This window comes from Stegodyphus dumicola, chromosome 5 (assembly GCF_044657685.1).
Source record: "Stegodyphus dumicola isolate Sdum_Otavi_A_Nest chromosome 5, ASM4465768v1".
In the NCBI taxonomy this organism is placed as follows: domain Eukaryota; kingdom Metazoa; phylum Arthropoda; class Arachnida; order Araneae; family Eresidae; genus Stegodyphus; species Stegodyphus dumicola.
Window position 1 is genome coordinate 65,610,029 of NC_140772.1, and position 14,952 is coordinate 65,624,980.

Genomic DNA, 14,952 nt, shown 5'->3' on the forward strand with positions numbered 1-14,952 from the left:
AACGCCTTTGCAGAACATTTCGAAAATCAGTTTAAACCGAACGAGAGTCCTTGTGACATAGACTTCGCTTATGATGTAAGATACTGCATTAATGACTGGTTTACCTCACAGGAGGACTTAGAAGACAATCTGGAACTCACCTCTCCACATGAAATCCAAGAAATCATACTAAAACTAAAAAACAGGAAGGCTCCGGGCTCTGATGCAATAACCAATCTAGCGATCAAGAACTTACCGAAAAATTGTATTGCAAGATATGCCAGTATTTTAAATGCTTGCTTAACTATCAGATACTTTCCGCTTGCCTGGGAAAGAGCCAAAATGATTGTCTTACCTAAAGCCGGCAAGGTTACCACTCGCCCAGAAGGATTTAGACCTATCAGTTTGCTTCCCGTTTTGGGGAAAATTTTTGAACGCATCATTTATCACAGAATCCATCCATACTTAAGAGAAACTACCAGAAGAACAGTTTGATTTCCGAAAAACGCTTTCCACCACGAAACAATTGGTCAGACTTTCTGAGTTCACCGGCAGTGCATTACATAACAGACAAAATGTGGCTTTACTCATGCTAGACATGGCCAAAGCTTTTGACCGCATCTGGCACAAAGGTCTAATTTTCAAGCTCCGTTCCCTTGGCTTCACCAAAACTTTAACGTGTCTCATCTATTCATTCCTGAAAGGCAGAAGTTTTCATGTTTCTATTGGAAATGAGATATCTGAAGTGAAAAGAATTCATGCCGGCGTCCCGCAAGGGTCAATTTTAGGTCCGATTTTATATCTTTTCTTTGTGACTGACTTCCCTAAAACAGGCTTTAACTACAATTACTTCATTGGATGTTATGCAGATGATACGGCGCTTGCTGTAAAATCTATGTGTCCTAATCAAGCTGTCAGGAAACTTCAACAAATCATGCCGCAAATAGAATTTTGGTGTACCAAATGGCGTATTTCAATTAACGCAGATAAATCCAAGCTGCTCATTATCCGAAAGAAGAACTCTGCCACTGAAATCACGGAAAAGCTTAAACTATTTAATACAGAAGTTCCTAGAGTGCGCAAGGCGAATTACCTTGGCGTTATTATTAATGATAAATTTTCCTGGAAGGATCACCTGACTCATGTCAGGGGAAAAACACTAGGAGTCATTCAGTCTCAACCCACTTATTAATGAGCACTCTCAACTGGACTTAAGAAGAAAACGGCACTTATACATCTCTGTTATACGGCCAATCTTCATGTATGCTTCCCCTGCGTGGGCATCAGTTAGAGACAGGGACATATCTAATTTACAAATTACACAGAACAAGTTGCTGCGACCTTCACGAATGCGCATTATTTTGTATCTAATAGGACTTTACACAAAGATTTGAAAATTGAAACTGTCATAGAGCATCTTCATCGCCTAAACTCCAGCTTTTTCCAGAAAGCAGTTACATGCCCTCACATGACAAAATTACATGTATTTGACTACATTCCACTACCGGAAGATAAAGAGTTACGACTGCTGGCAGCCCACCTAGCCAGAGATCTGAACTTTCCTACATAAAGTAGAACATTCCTGTATATAGTTTTACATATTGTATATAGCTTTTATGAATACTTTTCTTATTATTTTATCGAAACTTCTACATGAGTTCTGATCTTCCAAACTGCATTTTTGTCACTGTAACTCTATATTTGCAAATGTATGCCTTTGAGAGTTTGTATTCTTACAAACTCGTTCTGTCATGTAGTATACTTTCACAGTATTTTATCTTAAAAAATCATTATTGCTTTACCTTGCACAGCTGTCTGCGGCGCGTCTTCTTGTCTGGCCTAATTCCTAGGCTTGCGGCATCTTGCTCGCCCCCCTTCTGCCTCACCTCATTCTCTTAACTCCTACCACGTCAGACTTCCTACCGTCATGTGCCTACTGGCTCTCCTCATGAGCTGGAAACAGCGCGCTTTGCACGCTACTCCAGCCATACTTGTTCGGATCGGATCAGATTGGCTCATCACTTCTATTTCTTGTTTTCTTGGCTCCTTGGTGTGCAGTTTCCAGCCCCTATTGGAAGATGTCTTGCGATGCGTGCAGTCCGGTGATAAGTGCTGTGGTTTCAGTCTACAAGATGACTTTTCCTGGATAAGTTCGTGGTTCCAGTCAACAAGATTACTTTTCCGGTGATAAGTTCCGTGGTTCCAGTCTACAAGATGACTTTTCCTGGATTCTCAAAAGAGGCTACGATGTGAGTGACTGCCGTGGGCAGCATCCATGTTCTTCATAAAGGCGGCATTCAACACAAGATAGCGGCGATGTTTTTCTAAGCTGTGATTCCTCGTGTTTAACTACAGTGAGCGGCGTTAGGCCGGTTTTAAGTGCTCTCAAGGATTTAATTTAATTTTCAGGTGCCTTCTTGACCATTAAGCATGGACTTATTGATAGTGTAGCTAATTTCATTAAAACCGCATAATTTCTGTTTAGGATATGTTTTCTCGCGTATTGAATGCCAGTATTTTGGGAGGTCAGGTAAAATATTATTTAATACATTAAATTTTTGATAATGGTTATATTATAATTTTTAAGTTTCTGATATTGTTTAAATTTATTCATTGTGTTTTTATTTTTATATATTGTTAATAAATTGGCTAAGTTTTAAAAACTTTTTTTTTGTCTTCAATGTCTGCACAGCACATAAACCTTAGGGAGCTTCTATTGCTACTGCTGCTAAATGTTTAATTTTACAACTTTAAACTTTGCTTTTGCATCAGGAATTACAATATCAGCAACAAATAAAGGTAAATTTTCTGCCTCTGTTACTGGTTTTATACTTTGCAAATTGCGCACTAGAAATGTGCGTTAAGTTCGAAATTCCTGTTCATTTGCCTTGAAACTTTTATCATTTGCATGTTTGATCAAGATGTTTTTGCATAACAAATTTCATCACAAATGCATAAAGTCCTTCTTAGTGCTCTGATTTTTTTGCAAAAAAGTGTACAAAATAAACATTATGGACAACCTGTTGTATTCTGTTATTTCCATGGCAGAGATAAAATTAACAAGAATTTGCCAGATAGAAAATTGAAATCTTAAAGTTTAGAAACAATGTTAACCAATATTACTGGATAATGCTGTAGCTCATATTAAACCCGATGCACTTTAAATTAAGACAGAATAATTAGGGATATAATTCCTCCAGCCAATGGATAAACATATCTTTATGCAAGTGAACAACTTCACAAGAAGATATTTCTCACTACAGTTTTGCAAGTTTACGAGCCATTTATTTACACAGAGCAGCTGTTCCCAACCTTTTCCTTTTGCACACCTTTTATAACCTTATCTCATTCTTTTGTTACTATAAAGTAGTATTTCCTCCAGGTATTTCTACAATATCTGCTGAATTATTTTAGTACAATAAAACAGACTGCAATGAATAAGGTGAGAAAAATCATCCAGCAAAATCTTATTATAATTTTTAACTAAAAGAGTTATAATGGAATATTTCTAAACTAAAACATAACATTCTTAATCCATTGTAATTATTCTGAATATCATCTTTTAAGAAAGGAGATTGGAAAGTAAACTGATAAATTTATTGACATTTGATGAACTTTTTAAGTACAGTACAACTCCAATTATTTGAACTACGACTATCCGAATCGCTTTCAGAATGAATTGAAGAAAAAAGGAAAAAGAAGCTCAAGAAAAGAGACACGAGAAGACGAGGATAATGTGTCACTTGAGGAATTAAGAAACATTCTTTTGAAAATTCCAGGATGTTCATACATTAGTGCTGAGGATACAGCAGAATGGATGGTGTGTGATTCTTCAGACCCTGCGGATTTCAAATTCTCAATTATGGTGAACTTATTGAAAGTGTGAGAGAAGATGATCTTAATGTTGAAGTTGAAGCAAACACGGAATCATCATCTAGTGCAGGGCTTCTTAAACATTTTTCAGTTGTGACTCCCTTTTTATCACCGAGATATTTTCCCAACCCCAGGACACCATAAAATTTATGAAAATTTAGCATTGTGCAAATCCGAAATCCCGTGAAATGTCATTTTTTTCACTTTTACTGTAATATACTATTGCAGTTTTAGGTTGTTAACTTTAATTTCTAATTTTAAGTTATAGAACAATGTGAAAATTTTAAATAAGTAACAGACAAAATGACAGCGCCATGTGCAAAGCAAGTAAAATGATTGTTTATAAAAAGAATGCGACGAAATGTTTTTGTTTTCTCCTTTGTCTGTATTGTCTTATCTTTATTTTCAGATACATTGTGTAAAAGTATTTGGTAGTTGTAAAATTATTATAGTAAGTCATAGACATAAAACTGCTAAAATTTGTGGCAACCCACAATTTAAGAAACTCTGATCTAGTGAAGCGTTTGCTTGCCTTGAAACTGTGCTGAAGTGAAAGGAGCGTCAGCCAGTGTGTGACCACATGCAACTTCTTACTGTCAAGCTAATGAGTGACTTGGCTTTCTGAAAATGGATGAAGACAGTCAAACAGCTTACCCTGACCGAGGTTTTCAGCAAGCAATGACTTTCAGCACTTATAACATAAGTACTGTAGAGTATGCTATATAATATATAAAAGCATTACCTTTTCATTTTAATTAATTAAAACCTCTCTTTCTTTAAAAATAGTTGTTTTTCTCTCATTTTCAACATATAGTAATTAATTAAAGTGTACGTAGACCCTTTCTTTGGAAAAAATCCAATTATCCAAATGGAGTCCGGTCCCAATTGATTCGGATAATTGGAGTTCTACTGTATATTGTTTTTCATGAATGCTGATAATTGTTTTGTAGATCCCCCCCTTTATTCAGGTATCACACTGATATAGAAGATTACAAAGATCAGATGTTACTGAATTTCATAGTGAAAGAGAATTAAAAAAGATTATCTGCGTCTTCAGATTTAATAACTGGCTTATGATGGGTAAAGTACAGTTTTATTTTCAATGTAATGATTTAATTAAAAAAAATATTTTTTATTTTATATTATATACTAATATGAACAGTTAACATGTATTTTATAAAAATGATGCATGATTCAGGTTATAAAATTTGATCTAAAATTTTATTTAATGTAATGATTAATGAGGTTCCACTTTAATTTTTTTTCTTATATTTCATACAAAAATTTTCTTTAGTCCAAATATTTCAGAGCTATAAATAAATTCTTATGTAGCATCTGTCAGCTTATTAAAACGGCATATAAAATCTCAGCAGAATAAGCTTATGAAAAGGAAATATCTTATAAACCACATTGAGGATCAAATTAAATTATGTATTCTTCGGAAAAACAGTAGCATTTGAAGAAAACATTTAAAATATTTATTAGAGATCTATCAACATGAAACATTTATATCAAATACATGCTTTATAACTTTTTTATCCCATCCACATGTAATTAAATGATTTTCTGGTGACCAAGTCATGCCACGAATAAAATCTTGATGGCTGTCATCTCTGTATCTGTAAGGGAGAAGGAAAAAAAAAATATAAATAAATAACTGAATACATAAGAAATGACTACACAAAGAGATGAACAATTTTTTTTAATATACAAAATATAATGTAAATTTACTGAAAACAAATATATAATTAAATACAAAAACTGCTGATTTTAAAATATCCAAAATAAACCTCAATCAAAAACTTTAGAGATGTTAACACCTTGAAATTTCATATTTTTTAATCTTTAAAAATTACCTTTACTTCCAATGTGTTTTGTAAACAAAGAAAAGCTTGTTTTTGGATGAAATACAATATTTTTTATGTGATATTCATAATATTCTTTAACCTTAAATGTCTTACTTTTGTTCAAAATATACTTTGTGCCCTCATGTACGAGACGTATTCGGAAACTCAGTACCGTTTTGAAAAAAAAAAAAAAAAAAAAAAAAAGTAAAACAATTTTTTTGAATCCAATTTTATTTTTACATGAAAATACATGTCTTAAACTATTTTTCAACATAGTTTCCACCAATGATCAAACACTTGTCATAGCCGGTGACCAGTTTTTGTATACCATCGTCAAAGAAACTTCCCGCCAGTTTCGATAACCACGACTCCACAGCATTTTTCGTGTCATTGTCAGATCCAAAAAACCGCTTGCCACCAAGCTCGCACTTCATGTGCAGGAACAAGTCGGGCTGTACGGCGGGTGATCGAACTGCTCCCAATGAAACTGTCAAATTAACGATTGAGTGACACCAGCAAAATGGGGCCGAGCATTGTCATGGAGCAACACAATTCCTTTACTGAGCATTCCTCTTCGTTTGTTTTGAATGGCACACCTTAGTTTTGTTAAAGTCTCACAATATCATGCCTCATTAATGGTTTCACTTCTGGGAAGAAATTCAGTAAGCAAAACGCCTTTCCTATCTAAGAAGACAGTGCACATGATTTTTTGTGATGACATTGTCACTTTGAACTTTTGTTTTTTCAGAGAATGAGTGTGTCTCCACTCCATCGATTGTTGTTTTGATTCTGGTGTGAAATGACACACCCAGGTTTCATCACCTGTCACAATTTGGTTTAAAATTTTTTCTCCCTCATCACTGTACCGTGTGAGAAATGTCAGGGCACTACCAAGTCGCTTTGTTTTGTGAACATCAGTGAGCATTTTTGGAACCCATCGGGAACACAGTTTGCGATAATTCAAACAGTCAGACACAATTTCGAACAAAACAGTATGTGAAATTTGTGGAAATAATGCCTCTGAAAGAGTTGTCATTGTGAAGCATCTGTTCTCATGAATTGCTTCATCAACTTTCCTTACTAAATCATCGGTAACAACAGAAGGCCGACCACTCCGAGCCTCGGCGTGGACATTTGTTCGACCTGTATTAAACATTCTTACCCACTTTCTCACCATTCCATCACTTATTGCGTATTCACCGTAAACTTCTGTCACTTGACGATAAATTTCGGCTGGTTTAACATTCCTCGCATTCAAAAATTTAATCATGGCACGAATCTCGCAGTCAGCGGGAGAATTAATTGTCTTAAACATTTTGAATGTGCACAGCAAACTGAAAACACAACATAGAGCAACCAAAATGGCGACAATTGAAAGTCAGTGAACAAGAAAGACTAGTGCGCATGCGCGGGACGCCTACCACAGCGCTGCGACGGTGCTAGAATGAAACGGTACTTAGTTTCCGAATACGCTACGTATATTTTAATTTCCCACTATGGTAACCACTACAATGATGTATTTCTCATACTTATTAAAAAGTAATTGTTAATTTTTCATACTATTTGATAATCATACATGAATAATTATCAAACAGTACTGACCACAGAACATAAGCTAAAACTCCAAGTTTCAGCAAGTACAACTTTCAAGTTTTGCACTAAAAAAATATAAAAAGTTTTCCACTCTTAGATAATTAAAGATTTGTCTTACACCCAGCTTTTTATTTACTTGCTATTTTAGTTTATGAATGTGAAACACTACTTTTATGAGTATTTACTACACTGTTTCTTGTTTAATTTATGACACACATTAAAAACGTAAATTTACATAAATGTGTATATATATTTTTTAATTTTGGAAAGGATGGGGGATGATTATCTAGCACTGCTTAAAAGGGTGCATCAGGGCCAAAAAGGTTGAAAACCACTATAATATCAACTTTTGTTTTCATTCCATATGAAACCAATTGCAAAGATTTATTTATTTAGACTGTCTAAGGAAAGAAATGACTTTATGCAGGAATTTTTAAGAAGTTAGCTTGTATTCATATTAACAACAACTCTCATGCTGATTATTTACATTAACTAAATTCTCTATTTTAAACTGTTTGGGGAAGTTCTTAATATTAATTTTCTGTTAATTATAATATTGATTGCTTCTCTTTCTCATGTTTTGTTTTAACTATGTCCTGATTAACCATGATTTTACATTAATTGTGGATGTCATTCCTGATATTACTCCTGTCAAAGGGAAGTTTACTGTAATTTATCAAAAAATATTTCAAAATTATTCATTAATACTTATTGAATTTTCTAATAATTGGAATTAAGGAACTATGCAGTGCTAAATTAGAATTTAAAAAAAAAAAAAAATTCTTTAAGAAAATCTTTTGCAGCTCACCGTTTTCTTTAGCACTATTAAAAACGACTTAAAAAAATTTGTTCACAAAATGTATACAAATTTAAAGCATTCATTATACATGTATGTATATATTCAATGGTTATATTTTCTAATTCCACACAAAAAGAACAACGGGTTAGATACAAATTTAATAAAGGGTTTTCACAAGTCCCCTACTGCTCCATATAAATCATTAAAGTTTATTGAAGAGACAGAAATTTGTGTTTCGACAGGTGTAACATTAATTTTAGATGTGAGTTTATTTGAAGAAATATTTTTTTTAATAAACTGTGGTCATTTAATTTTGTTCAGTTTCCATATTTTTTAATTTAGTGCTATGGAGTTAAATCTATAGAAATCAGTACAGTACAAAGTCTTTAATCTGGACTCGTTGGGACTTTGGCGATTCCAGATTAGGGGTTTTTCCGAATTATAGATCATCAATTTAAATCTGGTAAGATGAAATGCAGAAATTATAAAATTAAAAATATGAAACCGTAATTTATGAAATAAAAAGCAATTATGATCTAGAAGGCATCAAATTTCACACAAAAAAAGCTTAATATTTATTTGTTTACTTTATTAAACATTTCTTTCAATGTAAGTTGTTTAAGTTGCTTCACTTTATGTGCTAATATTTTCTCTTTAATTCTATAAACAGACATAATTTCTTGTTCAGTTACATAGTTCCACTGTTCAAGTCCTGTAATTGCTGTGTCGAGAATACCGACTAACTTATCAATCGAAAATTTTCGTTTTCACTAACCTCTCTGTCACTTTCTTCATGCCTTTATCCATTTTTTGCAGCAATTCCACTTTTGTTTGATTGACATCGAAACATGCTTTTGCTTTGTAGATCATTTGGCAGCTCCAGAATCGGAAACTCTTTTTGACATAATCTAAAGTTCAAGCTTACTTTTTATAAAATTGCTCTAACAGTCTGCAAAAAATAATAAGCCGGATCCAATTAAAAGATTAAGGAACAACGCAATCTTCAACATTAACTGAAATAGATAATTAGATAATTTTAACCTAGCTTATACCATCCATTATACATTAAACGCACATGCATTATGCATTTGCGCAGAAAGTTTGTAGCTTTGAGGTCCAGATTATAGATCATTCCGGATTAAAGACTTTGTACTGTACTATGAACTGCATCAATTTACTTCTCAAGCAACAACTATAATGTAAGTACTTAATATATAAAATAAATCAGATACTTTAAATATTTTATCAGTAATCTAAATGTATACACATATTTTCCTCAGTAGTATAACTAAAACATCTTGGAAATAATAATTAAGACAATGAAGTATTCCAAACTAATGAAGTAATACAGTGTTAATGAAGTGAGAGATTATTTTAATTTTGATTATAATGTACTGCCTTCCCTAAAACATTTTAAATGGCTTTGTGAATATCACAAATAATATTTTACAATCTTAAAAACTGATGAATTTTAAAAATAAACCATTTTTAGAATAACATACTTTCAAATACTCCCTAATGTGTTTCAATGCAGAACAACATTAAAAATGCACGTTTATTTATAGCATATGATTAGATTTGCAGTTGTAGTGTACTATTAATTTACTCATAAGATTCATCTGCTCTAAAATCCTAATGTTAATTTCTGAGCTGAATATTTATTTTCGAATTTTTTTATGGTATGGCTTTGAGACTAATTGACAATCAAGGACCCACAGCATATAAATAAAAATTCCTTACATTAAATCAGGATTTTCTTTCTCTACATCCATTAGGCAAACAGCTGTATCATCTGCACATGATGCAAGCCAGGAACCACTGCAAGGAATATGTAAAAATGTATTATAATATATTATAAACATGTGATCTACCATTAAATTATATGCAAGTTATATCTACTGTGTACCAAGCATAAATAATTCCTTTAAGAAATTTAATACATTATTTTAAGTATCTACTTTTTCAAACATTGTAAAAAAAAAAAAAAATTAACATTTGGTTTTGAAATTTTGGAAATCCAAAAGGTTATACTGCACTGTATAGTCATGATACGATACTATTTTAAAAATACGGAGCAGGTTATGTCTATTATAAAAACTCCTATAACATTATTTCACATACTGTAATACAGCTTATCCATAATAGTCTGATTAAAGTACACTACAGTTTTAATATAATGCTGGATAATTACCTGCAAGAAAATAAAAGCCTGAATATCCGTCTTTTATGTGAATGGAAGGAACACAAAGAGTTATTTGTCCTTATGTCTTTAATCACTACTTGGCCACTTTCATCTCCAGCAGCAAATAAATTAGCACTACATGGTTTCCAGGCTACAGAGGTTACTTCACCTTTCAATGGGTTATTATCTGTAACCAAAATAAAATACATTGAATTACAAACATAATATGAGTGAATGGAGTAAAAATACAAAGAAAAAAAATGACATACCTATTAGGGTAGCTGGCTTTGGCAGGCGTGTGTCAAACAATAAAATTTTTGCATCCTGTAGGTATTATTAAAAAATACATATGTATATAAATTTAAAAAACAACAACAACAACAACAGAATAAGCAAAAAGAGGTAATAAAAAGACATACCTGCCCACAAGTTACAAAAAGATGAGGATCTTCTGTAGAGTTGGACACCTGCCAGATTATTCCTGCATGAACTGTGTACACACATTTTAGATGATGTGATAAGAACATAGCACATTATTTTAATCATTAAACTAGTTTATCTTGAAATGCATATATAAAATTTACTATTGGGAAAACCTACTTTGGCATTCAATATAAAATTATGAGAAACTGAAATACTGCCATGACTTAATATAATTTTGCAGTGTAAAGAAAATAACATGCCTTCTGAATTAATAATAAATAATTTTCAATGATGAAGCACTTTTTTGAGTGACTATATTACATGGATAGAAAAAAGAAACAAATAGAAGATTACATTAAAAAAGGATTTTTTTAATACAGTGTACACTTATAACTAATCTACACTTATACTGTAATAACTTGTAATCTTATGATTGATAACTACTTAGTGCCAAATATTCAGCCATAATTTCTATTATATATACTAAACTATTAAAGTTATGAAAAGTTAACTTTTCAGTTTTGTATTGCTAAAATTATCTTGCAAGATGGTATTTAAATTCATAACTAAGCAATAAGAAGTATGTTGAATAAGTAGTAATAAAGAAGTAAGAATGTTGAAGTGTGAGAAGAAGAAGTAAGAGTGTTAAATGAAAAGCAGACATTTAAAATCAAAATGATTTTGGAACATCTGTTCCACTTTAGAAATATCAATGGAAGTTAACAGTACAGATAGCATATTCATTAAAAAATAAATATATCCTTTTCATATTATGAACATTATTAAATATAATACACAAAAAATCTGACAGCACTCATATGGATGAAATTCAAGAACCTTATATAATTTTTTTTACAACCAGCCTCACCAGAGGAACTCCAAATGAACAGATTTTAATGCCCCCACCATAAAATTAAAAACATCCATATTCAGTGAGGGATTTGAACTCAAAACCAAAAGAATAAAAATTGACCTCCACTAATTACAGATCATATGGGATGTTTTATTCAAAAAGATAAAGCACAAGAAATTTCTAAAAAAGAAAATTGACACAGTTTCACTTGAATTAACATTCTAAAATAACATTTTCAAAATGCCAATAAAATTAGTGAGAATGAGCCACAGTACAGCAATTTAGATCTGCTTAATCATGGACATCCACAAGATTTGGTTCAATATGTCCACAAAAGGGGAGGAATAAACTATTAAACATGCAGAACCGTGTGTGTTGTTAGGTTACAAGACACCCTTTAGAAGTTCACCTTTTTGGTTTACATTCCTGCAGGATGGATGTGAACATAACAAAGGGTTACAAGGAAAATTACAAGAATTTCAAACTACTGTTTGTAAATATCTGGCTTTTAATTTTCAACACTAATTAAATTCATCAATGATCATATTTTGTCTTATATAACTGTTTCAAAAATTAAAAATATTCTCTATTAAGTAAATATTTCTTACCTGGTCTGTATGTTGCGTATGTGGACCACGTCTCTACATCCCAAATTTTTACACTACATTGAAATATTATTATTAAACCAAAATTACTAAATTAAACATTTAATGTATAATAAAATGCAATAACTTAACATGGAATTTTTTGAATAACTTTCATTAAACACATTTTTAAACAATATTAAATTCTTTCTAATGTGATTTACAAACATCTTTATAATTAGTAAACATCAACTTTTGAAGACAAAGAATAATTTCAGTCTTTCACCCTCTCCCCCACTTAAAAATATATACAGTACAAAGTCTTTAATCCGGACGTCCATAACCCAGAATGATCTATAATCTGGACCTCAAGGCTACAAACTTTCTGCGCATGCATCACGCATGCACATTTAATGTATAACGGACAGTATAAGCTATGCTAAAATTATCTATTTTAGTTAATGTTGCAGATTGCATTGTTCCTTAATCTTCTAATTGGATCCGGCTTATTATTTTTTGCAGACTGTTAGAGCAATTTTATAAAAAGCTTGAACTTTCGATTATGTCAAAAAGAGTTTCCGATTCTGGAGCTGCCAAATGATCTACAAAACGAAAGCATGTCTCGATGTACCGCTTCCGATAGTGAAGAAAGTGACAGAGAGAGGTTATTGAAAATGAAAAAATTTCTATTTCAATTCTAATTCAGTATTCTCGACACAGCAATTACAGGACTTGAACAGTGGAACTGAACAAGAAATTATGTCTGTTTATAAAATTAAAGAGAAAGTATTAGCACAAAAAATGAAGCAACGTAAACAACTTACGTTGAAAGAAATGTTTAACAAAGTAAACATATAAATATTAAGCTTTTTTTTTTTTTTTTTTTTTTTTTTTTTTTTTTTTTTTTTGTAAATTTTGATACACTTAGATCATAATTGCTTTTTATTTCATAAATTACGGTTTCATATTTTTAATTTTATAATTTCTGCATGCCATTTTACCAGATTTAAATTGATGATCTATAATCCGGAAAAACCCCTAATCCGTAATCGCCAAAGTCCAGACGAGTCCAGATTAAAGACTTTGTACTGTATGCAAATTATGTCGATATTGTCACATCAGCAAAAATATAATTGTTAAGAAAAATTATATAATTTAATTAATAAGAAAAATTATATAAATAATTTATAATAAGAAAAATTATATAATACTGATATGTATGATTTACTGTTCATGGGCTTTGTGATAGTCAGTTACAATATAGTTATGCAAAGCAGCATAACTATATTGTAACTGAATAACAAGTGATAACTGTTTTCAGTTTGTTAAATTTTATTGAGATTAAGCAAAGAATTAGAAAAATGAATTTGTATACTACACGTTTGTTTATAACAATATGTAACATTTGTTTTTTCTCCCAACAATATATAATACTGTGAGTAATATACATTTTACAAAAACTGTTCTAAAGGAAAATTTATCATTTACTGCATGAAATGAATAACATTTTTCTTAAGTTAAAATTATGTTTTCAACACAGTGTGAAAAACTAAATTTTCAGCATAGTGTAAGTCATCTTTAACTCCAATTCTGAATGTTTAAAGTGAGTGTTTACATTCTCAGATTCCTCTTTATGTCAGAATCTGACAGGCTGATTGATGTCAGCCAGCTCTTAAAAAAACTAAACTGGGCTTAACTCTCAAAACACTTCTAGATTTAAACTTTTGAGCATATTTTGCTAGAAACTGAATACGAAATTCATAAACAAAACATAACTTTTAAATTACAATTAAAATTAGCAACACAAGATGAGTACAGAAAAATTAGGCCAGAAATGATAAATAATCTAATTACGCTCATGTCGAGAAACTTAGTATTTTAAAAACTTCAAGTAACCTGGCAATATATTATAAAACTATCTGAAGTACTTGGCTTTACTCAGGCTTTACACAGCATGAATAGGCTTCATTTGGGGGTAGGAAATTGTTTTTTCAAACTATTCATGAAATATTGCTACAGTACTTAAATTCTACTTTAAAGGTTTGCATTGTCCTACAGAAACAACACTGCATCAAGTAAAGGTTTTAGAAATAACTGACTCTTGCTTAATTATCAGGTTATTTACGTATCATCCCATCGACCACTGGCAAGAATTTCAGCAATAGTCGGCAATCATTACTGCTGAATCCTAAAGGAAATGGTCATCCATATTTAGTGCTAAATCTTGCTACTTGGCCAGCCAATATGATAATACATAAGTACTGTTATTGGTCATGTCTTTCCCCATCCCTCTGAAAACCACCATTAACTTCACACAATTTCTTCAATTTTTGAAATATATATATATATATATATATATATATATATATAAAGATAAAAAGCACATTTAAATTCTGCTTTAAAGGTTCTACATGGTTATAAAGTGCAAATTAATGAGACACCATCACGTTTTAGAAAGAACTCTTAGCAAAAGCAGTGACATGAACCTAAGATGGACGAGAAGTATTCAAAATTGAAACTTTGCAGAAATATTAACATTTATTTTTTGTAAAAAAACAATTTTAAATTCCTAGCAGAATATCATGTTAGGCTTTCATTGACACCAGGAACACAACAATCGCAGTGTGAATGTAATATTGGTGACATGAGTGCAATGCCCTGAGTGTGAACCATGCGGGATGGTTTTTCAAAATCTTATGCAGATAACCTGCCTCTTGTTTTGAATGTCAAGTGTACAAAATTTTATGAAAATTGGAATGAAATTGTATATTTATTTGAATTATACACACACAAACAAACAGACACTCTTCTTTACGTAT

At 31.6% G+C, this 14,952-nt stretch overlaps 1 protein-coding gene across 1 annotated transcript in view; it reads right to left on the reverse strand.

The window, feature by feature from the left end:
- Positions 1–5,307: 5,307 nt before the first annotated feature.
- The window catches only part of LOC118193040 (methylosome protein WDR77-like), a 43,725-nt gene continuing 34,080 nt past the window's right edge, over positions 5,308–14,952 (reverse strand). Inside the window, exons 4-9 of the mRNA XM_085816728.1 lie at positions 12,158–12,210; positions 10,693–10,763; positions 10,543–10,597; positions 10,283–10,460; positions 9,832–9,909; positions 5,308–5,471 (exon numbers count right to left, since the gene is read on the reverse strand). Of these exons, the coding sequence (XP_085672854.1) occupies positions 5,345–5,471; positions 9,832–9,909; positions 10,283–10,460; positions 10,543–10,597; positions 10,693–10,763; positions 12,158–12,210 (562 nt within the window). The 3' untranslated portion in view covers positions 5,308–5,344. The remainder of the gene's footprint in view (positions 5,472–9,831; positions 9,910–10,282; positions 10,461–10,542; positions 10,598–10,692; positions 10,764–12,157; positions 12,211–14,952) is intronic.